The sequence below is a fragment of the Lytechinus pictus genome, chromosome 3 (assembly GCF_037042905.1).
Source record: "Lytechinus pictus isolate F3 Inbred chromosome 3, Lp3.0, whole genome shotgun sequence".
Classification (NCBI taxonomy): Eukaryota; Metazoa; Echinodermata; class Echinoidea; order Temnopleuroida; family Toxopneustidae; genus Lytechinus; species Lytechinus pictus.
The window spans coordinates 71,896,183-71,917,455 of NC_087247.1; the positions used below are offsets into that span (position 1 = coordinate 71,896,183).

General features: G+C 34.9%; 1 protein-coding gene across 1 annotated transcript in view; it reads right to left on the minus strand.

Moving 5' to 3' along the window:
• Nucleotides 1-1,563: 1,563 nt before the first annotated feature.
• Nucleotides 1,564-21,273, minus strand: part of LOC129255355 (sodium- and chloride-dependent GABA transporter 1-like) — a 43,567-nt gene continuing 23,857 nt past the window's right edge. The window contains exon 11 of the mRNA XM_064097678.1: nucleotides 1,564-2,399. Within this exon, the coding sequence (XP_063953748.1) occupies nucleotides 2,250-2,399 (150 nt within the window). The 3' untranslated portion in view covers nucleotides 1,564-2,249. The remainder of the gene's footprint in view (nucleotides 2,400-21,273) is intronic.

The following is a 21,273-nucleotide window of genomic DNA, read 5'->3' on the forward strand; positions in this document are numbered from 1 at the left end:
CCTTTGAATTGTTCTTACGTCATGTCGGTTTTATAACGCTCATAGTAGCCTCTTTCACCTCTTAGCAAGTTAGAGACACCGACAGGACTACTTTTGGCGCTTTGTCGCCTAGAGCGCAATAATCACCGCAACTATCATGGTCAGAGGGAGCTTCTCTGCCCATTCGGAGATAAACACGCTGCCGGTTTATTATGACGGAAAAGGAAAAGCCACATTTTTTGGAAAAATCCCATGTGAGCCCGTGTGTGGGAGGAAATTATGTGCACTTTGGGCGGTGTGAAGGTACGTTATGGGAAAATGTAGGAGGGGTATATAGATTTTATGATCCATATATCATATTCCACTCTCTCAGTGTGTGTGGGCTTGTGTGTGTGAGCGTGTGAGTGTGTATGTGTGTGTCTCTCTCTCTTTCTAATTCTTCCCATCTATCTCCCCCTCTCTGTCCCCTCACTCTATCTCTTTCTCTATCCTACCCTCTTTAAACCCCCTCTATACATGTCTGTCTCTCTATCTCTGTTCGCATCTCTCCCCTTTCTCTCTCTCTCTCACTTCCCTTATTTTTTTTTAGACCAATTTAGCGACCAGAGTTCAGATCTTTCTAATAACATTGTTCTTTTCTTCAGCGGAGAACGACAAATCTGGAGCGATTGACAGGCTTTGCAGGTGCAGTAAACCTAAGAAAAAAATGATAAAAATCAAACTAATACCAAAACAGGTGCCGACTGTCAAATTTAGCACGAAATGCTTTGTAGTCTTTGACCATCAATAGGTAGGCAATAAGTAAATTTTGAGTACTTAAAAAATTCATTATTCATTATTTCGAAGCAAACTGAAATTCCCAACATGCCCAAAGGACTTTCTGAGAACACCCGTAACACTCGCCAAAGAGACTACTGCAATTACGCGGTTACCAATATAAAAATCACATCTAGATGAATATTGTTTTGAGCCTCGACAGCAATCAGTAAGTTGTAGAAAGCGTAATTATAATGGGCTTTGACTAAAATTATCGACAATAATTTTCCTGCTTTATGTTTAATTAAATATATGACAACTAAGACTTCTCCGTTTTGTCTTCATAAATCATTTTCTTAAAGATAGATCAAAGTAGTTGCAGTAAACACTGACTACACGAGAAAGTCTTAAAAACAAAAATCGATTGTCATTTTATCATCAGATCTAATACATTTACATTAACTGAACTTTGTGAAATCATGAAATCTAGATAAGCTGAAAAAGGATCACACTGTAGATCGGCTACACAGATAAGCACTTGTGGGGCAATATATTATCATTGCTTGGAAAGATACCCGACATTTTATTCAAACTCCTATGCTTATTTGGATAATTTCCCAGCAATTACACTATTTCTTCAAGAATTCTCTGGGACATATTATTTCATTTATGCAAACAGAAAATTCGTTAGTAATTTTATTGGATTCTGTACAAATTAATTTTGAAATCGTCACAACTGGCATTTAACTTTTAAAATAGTCATTCATGGGTCAGACGTCCATCATAGTACATAATCAGAATATTACAATTTCTTCACCTTTTCCGACAGTTTTTACTCAACAACAACGATCAAAAGCATTTACTCACTTTTTATAGTCAACCTACAAACAGATAAAACGAGAAGGGAAAATATAACTTTTGCGCACTTATAACATGAGTATATTATGGTTATTTATAGATTGAAAAGGGGTCAAAAGTTTCTTTTAGTATTGATACATATAGATATTTGAAATGTGTAAACAAAAATTACAAAGATATTTTCTTTCCTTGATTTTTGTTGCATTGTATCCCATCGAATCAAGCAAAAACCGCTACTACTCTCAACTTAAGAATCATTTCATTTATTACAGTACTAGCCCAACTAATGCAAAACTCAACATTATCACATACAGAAAACTCTTTCTTTTAAACCTTGAGAATCTGTATAAACGGCATGTTTTTGTTATCACGGTCAGAACGTTGTAGTCAAATTCTTCTGTCTTTAGATTATGTTCTCCTCCTATTCCCCTGATATAACACGTTGTTCACGCCCCTCAGCAAATTGTCAGCTCTCTTTCATGTTTCATGTTTCAGTTGATTGCCTCATCTAGAATAGAAAACTATGGAATACAACAACCTGTAGTTTTTACATCATTTATACAATAAGATAATTTGAAGATACATCAATTTGTTTTATCTTACACAAACCGCCTTCACGTTGACTACTGATGATGTATGACTGTAGTCCCACCTGTTTAAACCTGAGTAGGTCTACCTTCCCCAGCGATAGCATTAGCATAGGAAGGAGGAGGATAAGACTGGTAAGGGTACTGGTGCTGAGGTACAGCTATGCCCCTCTCATAATCCCGCTCCGTCCAACGAGGGGCGATGCACTTCTGAAAACGCTGCAAATGAAAGGAACGAAAAACGCTTTAAAACAGTAACAAAAGTGTTTTAATTCGATGGCCATATTTTCTATTTTATTCATGACGATTGAAGGAGAATATTTGAAGTTTCACAGACTCTCTTGTAGGTTATTCGTTTATTAAATGTTATTTTCATAGCATTTCTGTCAGGGGAAAAAATCTGCTATTGTCACGAGTAGCCTTTTCCGAACAAGCTCTTTCCCTATAACCTTTATTAAGGCTTGTCATATAATCGTATTATGAAATGCAAATTTAATCATGGTAAATGTATCGTATGAAATGATTGTTGACTGAGTGGAAAGATGAACTAGTACTTAAGGATACGATCAGTCGATAGTTTGCCCACCGAAGAAATGTACATAAAAAGAGCAAAATCAATCCGTGTTCGGGAAATGCATTTAACCTGCGAACAAAAATTTTCTCGTATCAAATTAAAATCGAATTTGAAACTTTTCTGAATACATGATTTCTGATTTTCTTGACGATGGCTTGCTGCTTTCATCTGATGCTAGTGTAATCAATCATACATGCCAATGTTTACGGCTAACAATCAGTATGCACCGATACACAAAATGGAAAGACAGAAAAAGTAATATGTTAGTTCAGCCCGTTGCATACGCGGCTTAATATCTTAAATATTGATTTATGTGTGAAGATGGGCCCATGGGGCCTTGTAATGGTGCATGAATATAAATCAAACATTTGTGGGATTGTACCGTATCAATTCCACAAGAATGCGTTGCTAATATTCTGGCATAGCGATTGAATTTCATCATCCATAATCCATTTTCCACTGCCAGCTATCGAGGGATGAATCTCTTTATTAAGACATCTTAAGTTCCATCATCCATGGTCGTATTGTGATTGTATATCACAACAATTCTTAAGGTTATATCTTCGACGGTTGTCATGAAAATGAAAGAACATTACAAGAGTGATGTATTACATGGGGCTAGAACCTCCAGGCTTATGTTTTTGTGCTTGCAAAATAAATATTTACGTTCAATATACTATATAAGACAATTAATGTACATGCATAAACCAACGGTTTATATTTTTCTCATGATTTTAAATCCTTAAGTTACTCAGAGAACACATTGAGTATATGGACATTGTCAACATCAACCTAATGAACGTCACAGTATTTTCGTCCGCCGGCTCAGGTGAATCTCTGATGATTTGGTTTTTAATTTTGGAAGTATTTTTTCAATTTTAAGTAACATCCATTATTCCTTATATAATATATACTTATATATATATATATCAGTGTTGTAGTGCCTTAATGCTCGGCCTTGGCCTTAAGGCGCCTTAAGGCCTACTTTTTCAAAGCCTTGGCCTTGAACGTTCAAGCCTTGGCCTTGAGAGTGCCTTGGCCTTGAGAATTTTGAGCCTTGAAATTTCAAGGCATTTTCAAGGCATTTTCAAGGCTTTTTCAAGGCATTTTTTTTGGTACTTTCATTTGTTTTTAAATAAGTAATTATAAATGTTACTATGTTATTAGTAATTGTTCTGTATATTCAATGGCACTACTTCCAGTCAGCAGTAGTAAGTGTACTAGCAGTGCCATAAATTGTGATTATCACCATCATCAAGAATTATCATCATATTCATGTATGTGACAAAGAAAACAGTAATGATGAAAAATAGCATTATTTATTGGTACCGTGTTGTAATCATGACTAATGATGATAATGATAGTAATAATCATTATGATAAAGATTACAGTGATTTGATGACAGGAATAATTCTGACAGATCTGACAGCTAATTTTGACAACAATTTTCATAAAGAATAATAACAAGGACTTTCATTGTTTTAAGTATTAATGATATTTTGAAAAGATTTGGTAAACTTGAACACAATCTTCAATTTTGTCATATCCAAATGGGTTATGTCAATGGCATGATGAACCACAAGTTTTGAGAGGCCCAAGCATGGCATATATATAGAGCAAAATTTCTGCCGAAAAAAAGTTGAAAGCAATTGAAGTGAGCGAGCGAGCAAAAATTTTCACCCTCTTACTATAATATAAGAAAAGCTAATTTTTGTGATAGATTGTGACAATATGTTAAGAAAATAATATCACATTTACTCCTTTAATCCATATTTTATTGTTCGAAATAGACACCAGAAATGAAATACTCCTAAAATTTGTTTTGCCCAATTGATCGTGGGCCCGGCAGCCGCTGTGCAGCGCCAGATCGACGAGGCTCTATCCCTTTAATTATTGAACGCCAAACAGGGTAGCAGCAACTCCCATCTTTAAACGTCTTTTGGTCTGATGCAGCCGGGGTTTGAACCCCCGACCTCCCAGTTGTGAGATGGACGCTCTACCAACTGAGCCAACACACCGGTTACCTTTCCTTATTTCCTTTTCTAAGTTTATTCTTGGTGGTGGAACTTCTCTCTCTTTTTTGAGGGGGGGAGAGGGGGTTCTGATATTTGTAAAGAGGTGAGAAAGAGGGAATATAACTTTATTTTGTTATTATTCTTTATTCCGGTTTTTGAGGTAAAATAAGTGTAGAAGATACAAGAAATGAAAATTGAAATTTAAAAGGGGTTGTGAGCAGGAAAAAAACATGAAAACGGACACGAGTCCTAAAAGTGACTCATTTTCAGGTCAGCATTTGAAAATTTCAACTTGTGCTCTCTTGCCCCCCCCCCCCCGAAAAAAATCCTTGTAGGAAAAAATGCCCCTTTTCCAAAATCGGAAATGCTCTTTTTTCCAAATGAAATGTGCCCTTTTAAAATAAAATCCCTTTTTTTTAATAGTAAATTATAATACATTTTAGGTTCGAAAATCGCCAAATTTTGGATCGCGCTTGCATCATTTAATGTTTAGTACAGTATTAATCCTATTCATGGTTACAAAAATGTTTAGAATTTTCAGGTTAGAATATCAAAAATCTTTGGTTCGCGTTCTGCACTTGCATCAATTATTGTTAGGTACATGTAAGGTACTCAATATGTTCCTGTTTACAAAAAAATGTTTATAATGTCAAATTTTCAGGTTGGAATATCACAAATTTTTGAGCTCGCGCTCTGCGCTCGCATTATTTGATCGGTGAGTTATGTATCATATTTATGAGTCACTAAACATGCTAAATGCAGTCCTTAACAGCTTACTTTGCGGACCTGTCAGTATATTAAAAATTTCAGCTCGCGCTTAATTCTTAGTTAGATGCACATCTTTTTCATGATTACAAAAACAGCCCAGAATATTTAATTTTTATGTCTCAATGTCAAAAAGTTTTTGCTTATGATTCGCGCTGGCAACATCTCGCAAGGATGTCCTTTTAAAAGTGATTAGCCCTGTAATTGACCAAACATCAAGTTTTTCAACTTCAAAATGGAATTTTTTTTAAACCACAAAATCAAAATCAACTACTTCACGTAGTTGATAATCTCATTTTGAAAAAATCTGTTTGCACCAAATGCCAATTTTGACATATAAGTACCCTTTTTGGTTTTGACCCCCCCCCCAAACAAAATACGTTCTGCCGCCCCTGTCCCAGGGAGTGGAGAAAAACATACGTTGAGAACGGGCATGCCAGGATCAGATGACCGTGGTAATAATAATTATTGCAATGTAAATCACATAAAAAAATAATAAATTATAATAATAATTCAATAATAAAATAATGATAATAATTATATGTACAAAGGTAACTTTATTATTATTTTGATATAATGTCTAAATCTACCATGAAATAATTTTTGTTTTTCATGTACAAAAGTCAAAATTTTTGCTCGCTCACTTCGCTCGCTCTCACCTATTAAAGTTTGAAATGCCTTGGCCTTGAGGTTTTCAGGCCTTGGCCTTGGCCTTGGGTTTCCATGCCTTGGCCTCAGCCTTGGGTATTGAAGCCTTGGCCTTGGGTATTAAAACCTTGGCCTTGGCCTTGGAGGTTTATGCCTTGACTACAACACTGATATATATATATATATATACAGTTGAGGCCAGAAGTTTACATACACCAAGGAAATTCAAAGAAGAGTTGACACTTGCCAAACATCGTAAAATTTACTGTATCTTATAAAATATTTGTGCTTTCATGACGAATTTGGTATCAAGCAAATGAGTATGTCATGCCCCTTCATTACATTGTTTTGTCCTCAAGAGCTGAAAAATATTTACGTGTCATTTTTCCCCCGAAAATCTTCATATTTTAGACAAATAAAAAATAAAAACGTGACAAAAACATTTCATATCTGTGCTAGTTACTTTTCAACACAAACATTTCAGATTACACTTTTTTGTTCAGTGGTGACAAAAATTGATATAAGTCATAGATTTGACATCTATATATTTCTATGTAACAATATTTGAAAATATAATAACAAACAATAGAATACATTTGGCACGAATATTACTTTTTTCTTTAAAGAAAATTCTACCTGAAATATACATTAATCCCAACAGCATCCCAATCATGTGAAAGAGCTTAATACGCTCTTTCATTTGATACCGAATTCGTCATGGTAGTATTTATATTTCTGAAGATATAGCAAATTTTACGATGTTTGGCAAGCGAACAAATTTCACTGAATTCCATAGGTGTATGTAAACTATTGGCCTCAACTATATATATATATATATATAATATATATATATGTATTAATGTTCATTATTATCGTGTTCCCTTTCAGTAATTGTTCCTTAGAGACATGTGCAAGGTTTTCTCTCCTAGTCTCCCATCTGTCTGTAAAAATATAAACATATGGGGTGGAATTATTATGATAGCCATGCAGGGTTTAGTAAAACCTGGGTTAACATTTTTATGGAGTGACAGTTGTCGACTTTTTCACCAATTAAAAATTATTCTTATCATGCTGCAATAAATTGGTAAAACTAATTGAGTCTGGAAATGTGAAGAATATGAAAATACAAAAATATAATGAATTTTAATGAATGAATTGGTACATAATAATTTCTACGGATATGGAAGAAGTATTATGAAACAAGTGTGGTTTAAGATTATAATTTAAACTAGGATGCGATCAAGGTTTAGTTATCAGAATACCATGCACCTATTGTCTTATTTTTAATATGACACGTGTGTATAATATCATTATCTTTCGCTTCACTTTCCTTCCGATAATATACATTAACGCTTTACGCGTTGATATTCATTTTTTAACTTTTTATCGAATATCAAAATCAATAGATTTAGAATATATAATATTCAAAACGTGATGAGAAAAGGGAATGTTGAAATGATAATGCATTCCTATTTGTACAAAGTGGTCTTGTTTATACATCTCCCCTTCTACTTCAGAAGACACTCAGCACCCCCCTTGGGATTTCCTTTTCAATGCTGTGTCTCTGTTTGGTGACTTTGCTCAATACAATTACGTAACTCTATGTTTGGTTTCCACATTTATAGTTGAAGGCCACGAGCGGACCTACGGGGGGGGGGGGCAGGGTGGGCAGTCTGCCCCCCTGACGAGTCACAACCCATGCAAGGGGCGTATCCCTGCCCCCCTGACGAGCTTGAAGACCTTTTTTCCCTTTTTTTTTGCTTGTCAATTTTTTTTCTGGTACGAAATCCTATGTTTGTGGTTGAAGACCTTTTTTTTTTTGCTTGTCAAATTTTGGGGCGGACGAATTTGCCCCCCCCCCCCTGTGAAAAATCCTAGGTACGCCACTGTTGAAGGCATTCACTTTTCCTTCAAAATAATGAATCCCCTTATTTCATCTTGTGTGAATAGTATTTTATTATTTCCTCATTAGTCAAAATTTTATGATTAATATGTATTCTAAGCTTCTTTCAAGAAACAGTTTCCATGCCAACAATGACGATATTTCCCTTTTGGGGATTTTAATCAAATAACAACCGACGAACATCAAATTTTCATTCGTGTAAACCCAATGTGTACCTCCGCCCTTCTATCATCAACGCAAACAATACTACATAATAAATGAAATATATTTTTATAGGTTTATTTTTTTTCAGAATAAAACAAGAGTAAAGGGGAATTATTGAGTTTGCACGTCGATTGCTTTCAATTTACCATACCAGTGTCACACAGTGTATTTACACAGTGGATTATTTGAAAACATCATTCACACTGAACTGCTCAAATTCAACCGTGTAAAAATATTTTCACACTGTGGACACCTCGACAGTGTAACTGTTCACAGCGTGTTCAAATTGTCGACTCCGTAAATATGTGATTCACACTATAGAATTTAAGAGTGTGAAGGTGACTACACATTGTATTTCACACTGTGAACACATTGTGCGGTGATACTTTGTTTTTCCAGTAGGAAAAACATGACCCCTTATTTTTTCATACGTTAAAAATTTGAAGATTCAAATACGAAAATGCGAATATTCTTATATAAACGGGGTTTGTTTTCCCCAAATTCATGAAGATATTATTTTCAAATAACATTTTAGCTCATTCAATTCTACCCTCATTTTCTGTTTCGTTTTTCCTCGGTTCTTTCCCTTTCCCGCCATAAATTCCCGTTCCGTTTTGCCAACTCCGAAATTATTCTCCCTTTCTCACTTATTTATTAGTATTTCGGGATGATTTATTCTTTCTCACATGTTCTTTTTTCTTTCCCTTTTCCTCTTAATTTCCGTCTTACCTTTCTGCTCTTTTGTTCTTCTTTTCCCTTTTCCTCCTTTCCTCTCCCCCTCTTTCCTCTTTTAATTCCCTTTCTTTCCCTTTTCCTTTCTTTCTTTCTTTCTTTCTTTCTTTCTTTCTTTCTTTCTTTCTTTCTTTCTTTCTTTCTTTCTTTCTTTCTTTCTTTCTTTCTTTCTTTCTTTCTTTCTTTCTCCCTTTTCACCTTTTCCCGTTTTTTTTTTTATTTCCCCAGCAAAATCCACCAGGGGGGAGGCAAACTGCCACCGTCTGTTACGCCATGCACTGGTATGTGACTCAAATCTCTGCCTGCTAGTAGTTTGTTTTAGTGGTGCTGACTTTCGAACACATATCGAACAGCTGAGTAGTTTCGTTTTAGACACTATCCTAACTATAATTTGGCTAATCTTGTGTGTCCTTCCGTTTGTTTGACGGCGCTTTTCTCCGTGGTTTTCCACTAAATCGAGCTGGATTTTTTTTCTAAACATGGTAAAATTGTTCGCAGATTGTCATGAGGGGGTTGTTTGTGGTATTTTGGTCGCATTATTTAAAGTTTTTTTTTTTACAATTCGTAACTTTTTTGGATTCCTTTTCGAAGCCCTGAGTATAGCTTCGAAGTTCCCAGTCCCTTTACCTCTCGGGTCAACGAAATACAATGCCATCCGATACGGTATGGTACGTACTCATGCGCTGGCTGCATGCATGTGCTGCTGTGCAGCGGCAGTACAGTAATCGCATGCGCGTAAACACAAGCGATGTGTATTTCTTGCGATAGTACATGTTGCAAAACTTCATGACAGAGGTTTTATCTCACTTCACTGTCACCTGCTTGTCGATCAGGTGAGAATGAAGTGAGAATATTATTTGTAGGCCTAGAATCTATGTCAACATCAGTGAAATCGGGAGATAGTGCTCTCTTGCACACAGTTCAGTGGTTAGTATTTTGACGTAAAACGTAAAATTTATTTTGAATGATTGATGCCGCAGTAAATCTAAATTCCAACATATGATGAAGTTGTTTGGTTGAGTCAGACAATCAACTCACTCAGTATATATCAAAGGTATATATAACTCGTACCCCCTGTGCTGCCACGGGTACTTGCTGCTAGAACTGAAGAATTTGGAATAAACTTTTAACCTATTTACATTGTGATACCTGCATGGTCGACACTCTGAAGGCGACAAAGGCTGCTGGGTATAATGAATAATTGATGATACATCTATCATGAACGTGTCCTGATGGAGTAAGCATTCCATCATTATCCCTCTATACTGATAAGCTAACCTGTGAATATGATGGTGGAACCTACAGCGTGTCCTCATCAAACATACTTCGATGGATAAGACAACATGAGCGTGCCTAATATGTTTTGAGGGCAAGGGTCGGGTGGGTGAATACATGCAGTATAATACAGTAATCATTATTCACAAAAAGACACACGTATGATAACAAACACTGATGGATTACCTTCATGGGTAAACCATGTCAATTTTTTAAAATATATTATTTTTGTTCTAACATGATTTAGCTGATAATGAGTATAACGAGTGTATCACACACAATGTTCATATCTTACCTAGATAACAATGATCCATTGCAAAATGGCAATGGCCAATCAAAATCATTTTTATATCAATATGTTCTTCAACATAATCACTATTAACCAATCAAAATTAATGTTCTGTTACCGTATGAGACTCCTGTCATTTAGTTCCAGAATAATCATAATTTCAATCTAAACAGGATTATTTTAATGACTGTTTTGATATCCTTCTAGAGTGAACTGTGCATCTTTTTAAGATACTTTCACTCCTAGAAGGAGTATAATCCATTTTCAGAAGATACAATTTCTCACTCCTAAAGGAGAGTTGGTTCTGGTCCAGATTAGCTCTTTTCATTCATTGTGTTTTTACTGAAAAAGCTGATAAATGGTTATAGTTCTCGGGTAACATTTATACAGTAATAATAAGTATAAAACTGGGTAGCGTTTCATGAAAGTTGTCAGCACTGACAAGTTGGCTTCTCCGACAGTTACCATAGTAACAGTCAGAGGCAAGTGCCTCACAGCCAATCAAAACCAAGGATTTCACTGAAATTGTCAATACCGACAATTTAGTCAGTGCTGCCAACTTTTATGAAACACCCCCAGCTTTCTTAAAGTTAAATCTGATTAGATATTTTTAAGAGTGTAAATAAGAAAAAAAAAAAAAAAATAGGATTGTCATTATTACCCCACCCCCCCCCCCCCCCTCCGAGAAGGATAACAACTATTGAGCGTGCAAAGAGTTAATGATAAAAATATTCCGTTTTTACATGGCTCTTAAAACATTGGAACGACGCAATGTCTCTAAGCGGTTTATCCATTATTACCCCGGGCTTGCCTACACACAAACTGCATCCGCTTCATCTAATAAACGCTGGGGAGCATTCCAACAAGAGTTTTCAAACTCAATTGCTAGGCGTACCACATAGGCTTCCATATCCTCACGTGTACCCATCTTTCTTAAAGGAGAATGAAACTCTTGGAGCAAGTTAGCTTTTGTGAAAGCAGAAAAATCAAAGAATAAGATCAACAAAAGTTTGAGTAAAATAGGACTAGCAATAGAAGAGTTATGAGCATTTGAATGTCGAGATCACTAATGCTATGGAGATCCTCCCATTGGCAATGCGACCAAGATCTATGATGTCACAGATGAACAACTCTCCCCATTTGGACACTGAAAATATACCCCAAAACATCTCTTTTTGCTCATTCTAATCATATGACAAACGATTCATCAATAATATAATGTTGTGAAACCTCTGTACTTGTCCTCTCCTATAAAGAGAACACCTCACCTTGTGATAGACTCTATAAAAGTGAGAATATAAGTGAAATAAGTACTAAAGTAATGAGGGAGTTGTACGTGTGTGACATCACAGATCTTGGTCGCATTGCCAATGGGAAGATCTACATGGCATTAGTGATCTCAATATTCAAATGCTCATAACTTTCTTATTATTCATTCAATCTTCCTCAAACTTTCAACGATATGTTTCTTTGATTTTTCTCTTTGATATGGATTCAGCTGGTTTCAAGGGTTTCATTCTCCTTTAAATAACTACAGACTGAGTCTCGAACAGAATTACTTCACATTTATTTATCCGGTGTATTTTGGAACCAGATATGAATAACATATGTTGCGTTTGGTGAGCTGAAAGGGGGCTATTATAGTATGTGTAGGGTGTAGAATTTGTGGCGCACATGGGGTGGGGGTGATGGTTTTGAACATGTACAAATCCTTTATGCGTGGATATCTTATCAATCATAAAAGATGTCAATGGGTACACAGGCTTTTTGGTTTTGTTTTGTGTTCAAATTGTGCTTATTTCATGGATTGTATTGTGGTTGATAATGGGCGTTTTTTAGAGAGAGGTAGTGGTTTGAAGCTATGTTAGGATGCTGAGGATAAGATCAGGTTTCACTGCCCATGTTAATCATTAATTAAAGAGCAGAGAACGTTTGGCTGGAAAAAGGACAGCTGTTGATCAAAAAAATTGGGTGGTGAGAGGATGCATTGCCCATACAGGGAATACATCCTCTCACCTTGTGTTTTTTTAGATTGGAAGTGAATGTTGGGGTAGTTAGTGTACTCACTTTAGTTGGAGATGTTTATATGTGGATGTGTCCGAAGTCCTACCCTGCCTGCTAAGTGCTAAGTTAGTGGTGGGCGCATGGGCGAGGATCAGCCGAGGCAGGTGCGCGCGCCTGCCCAATCGCCTAGCCCTAGCTTAAACAAATTCCAATCTTATCAACTAGAAACTTTTACTACAGGATAATTTTCGACCGCTTTTTCTGGAAGTAAAAAATCAGATTTTCACGATATTAAGCAGGGGCCACGGAACCGGGGGTGCCCCCCCCCCCCCACTTTTTTACAAATCCGTGTACAAAAACGCAAAAATGACCATACGATTGTGATTTTTTTGCATGGCCAGCCCCCCATTTTGCCCACTTTTCTGAGATATACGACCGTCCACGAAATATGGTCACGCGAAGTAAGTTCGCACGACCATACTTTTCACTTACCCATCACCCTGAATAATACGGCGAACAATGTCAATGATGACCCACATATGCGATATGCAGTGTGCACATATATGTGTTGCACTAAATATAGCTGCGTTTTCTTTTCCGAATATTTCCGAATAAAAAACGTGTGCGATGATCAAAACGAACAAGATAATTCTCAAATCGGAAAGTACCCGAGAGCAACAAAACCTCTGTACCCGGGGAACGTTGTTTACACTATGAGAAAACCTACTAAAACAACAACGCCTGAGTATTCATTGAAAATAAAGAATAATAAATTAGTTGCTATTGATACCCATTCTTTTGTACGCACAGATATCGCCCGACGATGAAACTTAAACCGGCTTTACGAGTTTTCTTGGACAATCATGTTGTGCATCTTTGAAAGGAAGTGGCTCCCCCCGAACGTATTATGGTACAGGGGTTAAAAAACGTCATCAATCACGTGACATATAATTAAAAAAAAACGTATTTTCTTTGTAATCAGTTTCAACTTTTTTAATTTCAAGTAAGTGATATGTAATTTGAACCATTAAGTGTTGTATCCATGTATTTCCCCCCAAAAATGAAAAATGCCAACATAAAAAACGAGCGTTATTTAGTGACGACCAAGATTCTGCTAACGAAAGTATATGAAATGTTCCGAAAAAGCTTAAGATGTGAAGAGCGCCACACATGGCGTTCCAGGAACAGGGCGTCTAGTCAAATCTACTTCTCCTCTATCTATAAATATATATATAAGTAATTAATATAAAGTTTCTACATCGATCTTTTTTGGCTGCAGGTCAGTGTATAATATAATGATGCATAGAGACCATGTCTAGAAGGGTCTAGTGGACAGGGATATCTCCTTACTCTCTCACGTATGCATAGAGGGCTTTTATTTGGTTTAATGACCCCGTTACACGTCAGATTATATCCAAGGCAAGTGGTGGTCAGATCAAAATCCTTCTGTCAGTGAGGCCAACATTCTGTTCAACACCAATATCTCATTTAATGAGCGTATATTAAATTCAGATCACCTTGGAAAGGAAAACGGTTATTGTTCATACGTTTTGAGCATAATGAAAATTATTACGATCATTACCAAATTAAATAATGATGAATAAGACTATGTATTCGAAATCGTTGTAATTTTCATTCAACAAAAGTACTTTCAATTTACGAGTCAATGGACTTCGTTCTCTTGACCTTCCTAAATTATGTATGCACTGGGATGATTGTTCCTTCTATTTCAAGACCTCCAGCTAATTTATCCTAACAATTCTTACTTTTGTCAATCAATTTCCATTCGCCTTACTGCACAATAATATCTAACGAACTGTATGAAGAAGATCTCCCAATCTCAATCTTCTTTTTGTTGGTTTATTATGAACATTATTTTTCTCTTTAAGACCTACAAACTTGTCTTTCTTTCCAATTTCCCCCATTACTCATCACTGCAAACCCAGAATATATAGTCACTGAACTTCGTGTTAATGACTCCATTAGTAGAAGTTCTTGTTTGAGCTTCTCTTTTCCTCCCATTCACCACATTTTAATTGTTCCTCTAAGTACATTTTACTATTTCATTAGAACTTTCCTTTAATTACTCACTATTAAAATTTTACCCGTTCTTTACTGTGTATTATCAGCTTCTTTAATGTTATTTAATTTAATGCCTCTTAATTCTGGTTTAACTACTTGTAATTTATTTGGTCAAGAGTTATTTCACCTTTGTTATTTAATTGATTTAGTTCCAGTTTTCCTGCTAGTGTCGATTCCTGATGATGATCTGAAATTAAAATTTCATGAATTATGGCACTACTCTGAGTTTTCTTCCTGTCAAAAGAACCGTTCCATTTAATGTATGGGGCCCAGTCCTTTTTCTTATCCAGAGTCTTCATCAAGGCTTTGGGGTCAACTTATATTTAAAATACACGTATCATGACTTCAATGGCGACAATCCTCTCTCCATATACCTACGACGTATCATCATCGAGTACGTCTCGTGTTTCAATGACATACAATTCATACGATGAAAAGATCGTACTCCTCGATCCTTAATTACAACCAGCTCTGTAGACTAGGATTGCAATGTGAAAGAGTCATTTCCCCAGGTACTTAAATTTGCATGAATAACAAAAACAGTTCGTAGTTAGTGATATTGTATTAACGTTAAATTATGTACTATTAAAATTGAGAACGAGCTTTTCAAAAGAACTACTTTTCATTGTTTCACAGAAGACCGATGCTGCTTCTCTTACAAAATTGGAAAGCCCAAAGCAAATAGCAAGGAAATCGTTTCCTGGGGGCAGAATACGCTTTTAAGAACATATACCGTTTTTATGTTCATCAAACGGATAATCTATTCGTATAATTAAATTATATGTCAAATAATATATATTATTCAACATAAAAACAAACAGTGTCATGATTAAATTTGGTAATAAGTTAGAAAAGACAGAAAAAAAAGAGGGAAAACGCTCGTGTTTTTTACCTCTTACCTATTTATTTTCTCATATGTATACATCCACATAGCTCGTTCAAATTGTATTCATTTGGTACATAAATATTTGGGCTATTTTTATCTGATAAATGCCTTTCACAAAATGGGTCCTTTCAATTTAATTCTAAATTGGATTTTGATAAACAGAGAGTTATGGAATTTTAAGTTGAATACATTGATCAATTTAAAGTAATGGGACAGGGATATTGGCACCAAATATTCTTGATTGTTAACCGCAGATTGATGAACTATATATAGCCGTCTATTACATCCAAAGTTTGTTTGCTCTATGTCAGTAGGCTTATCTCCCTTATCTTAAATACTAGCTTTAATATTTATGAGTAACATGACTACATTTATCTTAATAGACATGTGTAGTTAATATCATATCTGTTTATTACATTTATGTTATCTATTTTCATTTGACTTTATTTATATGATACACTATTTACTTACACATGTGAGTAAAACTTAATATTTGAAAGATGCATTAAAGGGATAGTCCGGGCTGAAAATATTTATATATTAGTACATAGAGTAGAATTCACTGAGCAAAATGCCGAAAAATTTCATCAAAATCGGATAACAAATAATAAAGTTATTGAAGTTTAAAGTTTAGCAATAATGTTAATGATAATGATGTCACATCCCCACTTTCCGTTTTCTTATGTTATTACATAAAATCATTTTTTTTCTTCATTATTTCATACTTGTGTGAATAATATGTCTCCCTTATAATGAAATAAGTTGCAGCAATAAATATCTAATGCACTAAATAGGTTGCCAATCCAATTTTTCTAGTTCTTGGAGGAAAAAAATGAATAAACCAAATTTCATATAAGAAAATACAAAAGAACAAGTGGGAATGTGACATGAATATTCATGACGACTGTTTTCACAAAATATTGCTAAACTTTAAAATTCAATAAATTCGACATTCTTTATCCGATTTTGATGAAATTTTCGGCATTTTGCTCAGTGAGTTCTACTCTTTTTATTAAGCTATAAATAGTTTCAGCCCGGACCATCCCTTTAATAATTGACCAGCAAAAGCAAATTAGATGGAAACAGAATTGGAAGAAGGGAGGAAAGATAGATCACATGATTTTCAAACTAGTTTATAGGTATTAGTGCAAATATGTATATACAAAGTATTTGGTGATACATATTACGATTTACATGCAGTTACGCTCGTGGTCGAAGTCGAAAAGAAACAAACTGTAATCCATAAATCCACTTTAAAGCTAAAACGCTCATAGACGAACGTTACAAAAAATCGTGGATAACTCAATGCAGGTCCGAAGCAAAATAAATTAAATCATATAAAGTGGTTGGTATTTCATTTAATGACTGAATCTAACTAGTACTATTCTGTTAATTATCCCTTGCTCCTAGTCCATTCTCATAACAAGGGCCGAGAAAGATTTTAAAGGAAAAGTCCACCCCAACCAAAACTTCAATAAAAAGAAAAAAATCCAACTAACACTGAAAATTTCATCAAAATCGGATGTAAAATAAGAAAGTTATGACATTTTGAACAAACAAGACGTAAACTACAACTCACACACTATGGCATAATGAGGCAACTTATTATTTTTTTTCTCTTTCACTTTATTTTCTCATCAACTATACTCTTTATTCCACCATCCAAAAGTCCTATTCAGAATTAATCACATTATGTCGACCCGTAAACTTCATCCGCGTTGTCTGAACATCATACTATCATGAAAGATTTCGCTCATAAACATGATATTGAGAAAACTAATACAAGAACGGAATAAATTATTTGTCAAACACACGGGGGCCAGCCCAAAACCCAAGCAGTTCGCTACGACGTGTTCAGACTCCGTCAGGCAATAAAGACATCAATACAATCTCGGCTGTTTGTCTTTGAATAGGATATGGCTTTGATGTCTGAATGATGGATTTGATATTATTTTATTCATGCCCTTTATGATCTTGATAAGACTAAATGAATAAAAAATGAAATGAATAATAAACCAGTCCCAGGGTAGTTATTTGCAATCAGAGGCACTTTTCATCTTGTTCATGATATACTCCGATATATGCAAGATCACTCTTTAACCCTAAAAGGACTGGGCTATTTGACTGTATTGAGGACTGGAAGGGGGGGGGGCATCATGCCCCCCCCCTTCTGATCTCGGCCGCCGTTCGCGGGATCGCACTGAAATTTGGCACGCACATTCTTTTCCACATAAACTACAAGCCAGTACAAAAAAAGTCTGAAAATGATCAGTTTTTTATTTATTATGAATAAAATATGCAAATTTATTCGTGAAAAACATTATTTGCATATTCAACACCCAATTTCACTTCAAATTTTATTTTTGTTCCAGATTTCATCTTTTTAATCTAATTTTAAGGTTTCCACAAAGAAAAATTGCGAAAGTGAATTTTTTCCTTATGTATTTCTTTGTTTTTTTAAATTTCTTATGTATTTTTATTTTTATTCCTCTATCAGTTTTCATTGTTTTTTTCAATGGAAATTATTACAGACCATTTAAAAACTAAATAAAACCCTAAATTAATTAATCAGACCAATTAGAATGAAAAATAATCACCCTTTTATGAATTTTATCTGCCATAGACTTTGCACACAAAGTATAAGAATGTGCCATTTTCGGCATGACATTGTCTCATAAAAAGTCACATGGCGTCGCAATGCTATACGCGTATGTCGCGAATTTGGTCTTAAAAATTGCGTGAGACTTAATAAAAAAAAGTCATAAAGTTTTGCGACGTTGTCTATTTTAGTTTTGGAAATATCGCGCGAAGCGTCGAGGGGGCATCATGCCCCCCGTCCTTTTAGGGTTAAGCACGAGGAAAACAAGAACTTCGTGGCAGTCTTCCACGAAATGAGGTACAAAATACGGACAAAATAGATTTCTTTTCATACAAACTTTATCAAATTATCAATATTCAACACAAATATGTATATATACATTTGTGTGTGTGTGTGTTTGTGTGTGTACGTGTTCATAGGTTTGAACATTCACTTTAGTAGAATTACAAAGCTGAAATTCATACTCATCGATTTCTTTACAATTCGAAAAAAAATCAAATGATTGAAATAAGCAGAAATAGTAAAGAATGAAATATAAAGAGCATGATAAAAACTAATGTTGATTGTTGTGTCCTAATTATCTTCCAAAGATGAAAAAAAAAACATTATTCATATTTAATGAATTATCAAATCACTGCATTGTATATTAAATGATTATACCCTACAGGGAATACCAAACTGAGAAATATCAAAAATATAAACTTTGGTTATCTCCATAATGCCATATGGGTTGATAAACAAAGAGCCTTCAACGCACTGGATCTTAGCATATTTTATTCATATTATTCGCCCTTGTCCTACTCATCGTCACTATATCAAATATTCATTTGTTTGATGAGCGGAATGAAGTAGTCTCATTAGCAATGAATGATTTGACCTTTGAAAATTATCTGAACCTAACAGTCGTCAAACAATAAAAGTAATTACAGAAGAAGCAGACTTGATAGAAATGTTCTATGCACGTATCCCGCTTTAAGAATCCTTACATAATTATAATAAAGAAAAACATCGATAATCATATTGAACAAATCATTTGATTTGTATAGATGCTCCTGATGTTTACGTCAATAGAAGAAGACAATCAAAAGATAAAGGAAATACTTGAGGAATTTCTTGTTTTGTTTTTACCCAAATTACACGTTAGTCAATGCACTATACATGAAATTTTGAATATTATCATGCACTATACTGTAGTAGGACTACAATTTGGATTCATTATAAAATATTGAATTCTTGCTGGGGGAATTTTTTAATACATTTAAGACATTTCTAGTTATCAATGGACGAATTAATGATAATATCCTTATTATTTTTCGTATCTCATATTCTTAAAATGTGTGTTCCAGATTACTTTTGAATCGGGACTATAGCACTAAATTTACACTGTAAAAAAAGGGTTACACTTCGTAATTCCGAAGGTTCGTAATTCCGAAGGTTCTTTATTCCGAAGGTTCGTAATTCCGAAACACGTAAATTGCCTATACCTCGATGTTCGTTAATCCGAAAACGGAAAAGGGTTCGTTAATCCGAAGGTTCGTTAATCCGAAAACGAAATAAGGTTCGTTGTTCCGAGGGTTTGTTTATCCGAAAACGAAATAAGGTTCGTTGTTCCGAAGGTTCGTTAGTCCGAAAACGAAATAAGGTTAGTTAATCATTTAGTTTTCGGACTAACGAACCTTCGGAATTACGAACCTCTGTTCTTTTTCGGTTTAACGAACCTTCGGAATTAGGAACCTCACTTCGTTTTCGGACTAACGAACCTTCGGAATTACGAACCTCATTTCGTTTTCGGACTAACGAACCTTCGGAATAACGAACCTTCGGAATATCCGAAGCTTCGTTATTCCGAAGGTTCGGATATTCCGAAGGTTCGTTACGAATTACGAATGTATGCGAAAAAAAGAAGGGCTATTTTAGCACTTAAAGTGCTTGTATAGTGACTGCACTACGAGTGCTATTTTTTTAAGTTCAAATTTAAACTAGAAAATCAGCACTGGTAGTGCAGTCACTATACAAACACTTTAAATGCTAAAATAGCACTTCAAATTTTACAGTGTAAAAAGAGTTTATGGCATGGTCATTGACAGCATACATGCTTTTAATTAAACTGTACCACGGAGGTCATTACCGAGATAAGTAGAAAAGGGGGTTTTAAAAAAAAGGAATGATTCCCTGGGAATTTGTCTTTAAATAAGCCTCATTACAAATCGAGTACTCGCCAAAGTTATGTAGGTCATTGCGAGATTACAAGCGTTAAGGCCACCGCATACCTTACGACTGTTCGCGATCCGATTTTGGAACAAATCGCATTTTGCTCATTTTCTGAAAATGTGAATGGAACATATCATTTTATTTGAGGTTAAAATCAATTGAAAGAATACTAATATAACAATTTTGAAAGATTGCAAGCCTTTATTTTGGAGTAAAGGCCAAATTAGTTTTAAATCGTAGCCAATCGTACTACTACTATGACATCATTACGACTATAGAAATTAAATTCGCTTTTATTCTAAGAAGGATGATAGCATAGTCACAGATTTGAAGATAGGTATTCGTACGATGATTTAGAACATTACACAGTAAGATATTCCAAGTTTCAATATTAGCATCAAATTTTATTACATTTTATTCTGAAATCGGGTCGCAGACCAGTCGTAAGGTGTGCGGTCGTCTTTAGTTTGATTATTTGACAGCTTTAACTCATCTCTTTTTTAAAAATGTCAAAAAGATATTTTTCAGTATTTTCAAAAGATTATGAAATGCAGTTGAGAAGAATATCGGTTGAGACATTAGTATTCAACCCTGCAAATGATGAAAAAAAGTAGAGTGATTGTTAATGGATCCAACCGTTAAACATGTTTTACATCATAAGGGAATTCAGCATTAGGCCGATAGTTTCCATGGCAAAAAATACACTCAACGAAATTTCCCATATTACCAATCAATATGAATATCCTTCTACATTTATTATTCACTGGTTATCTAACCTAGGTATACATGGTATAGGAAAAACACAATGAAATACCAATTCTCTGCTTAGTTATTATACAAACCAATCAATATTTGCAGGCAGAAATATCGAATGCCCAATAGTGCATACTTTTATCAAGGTATAGG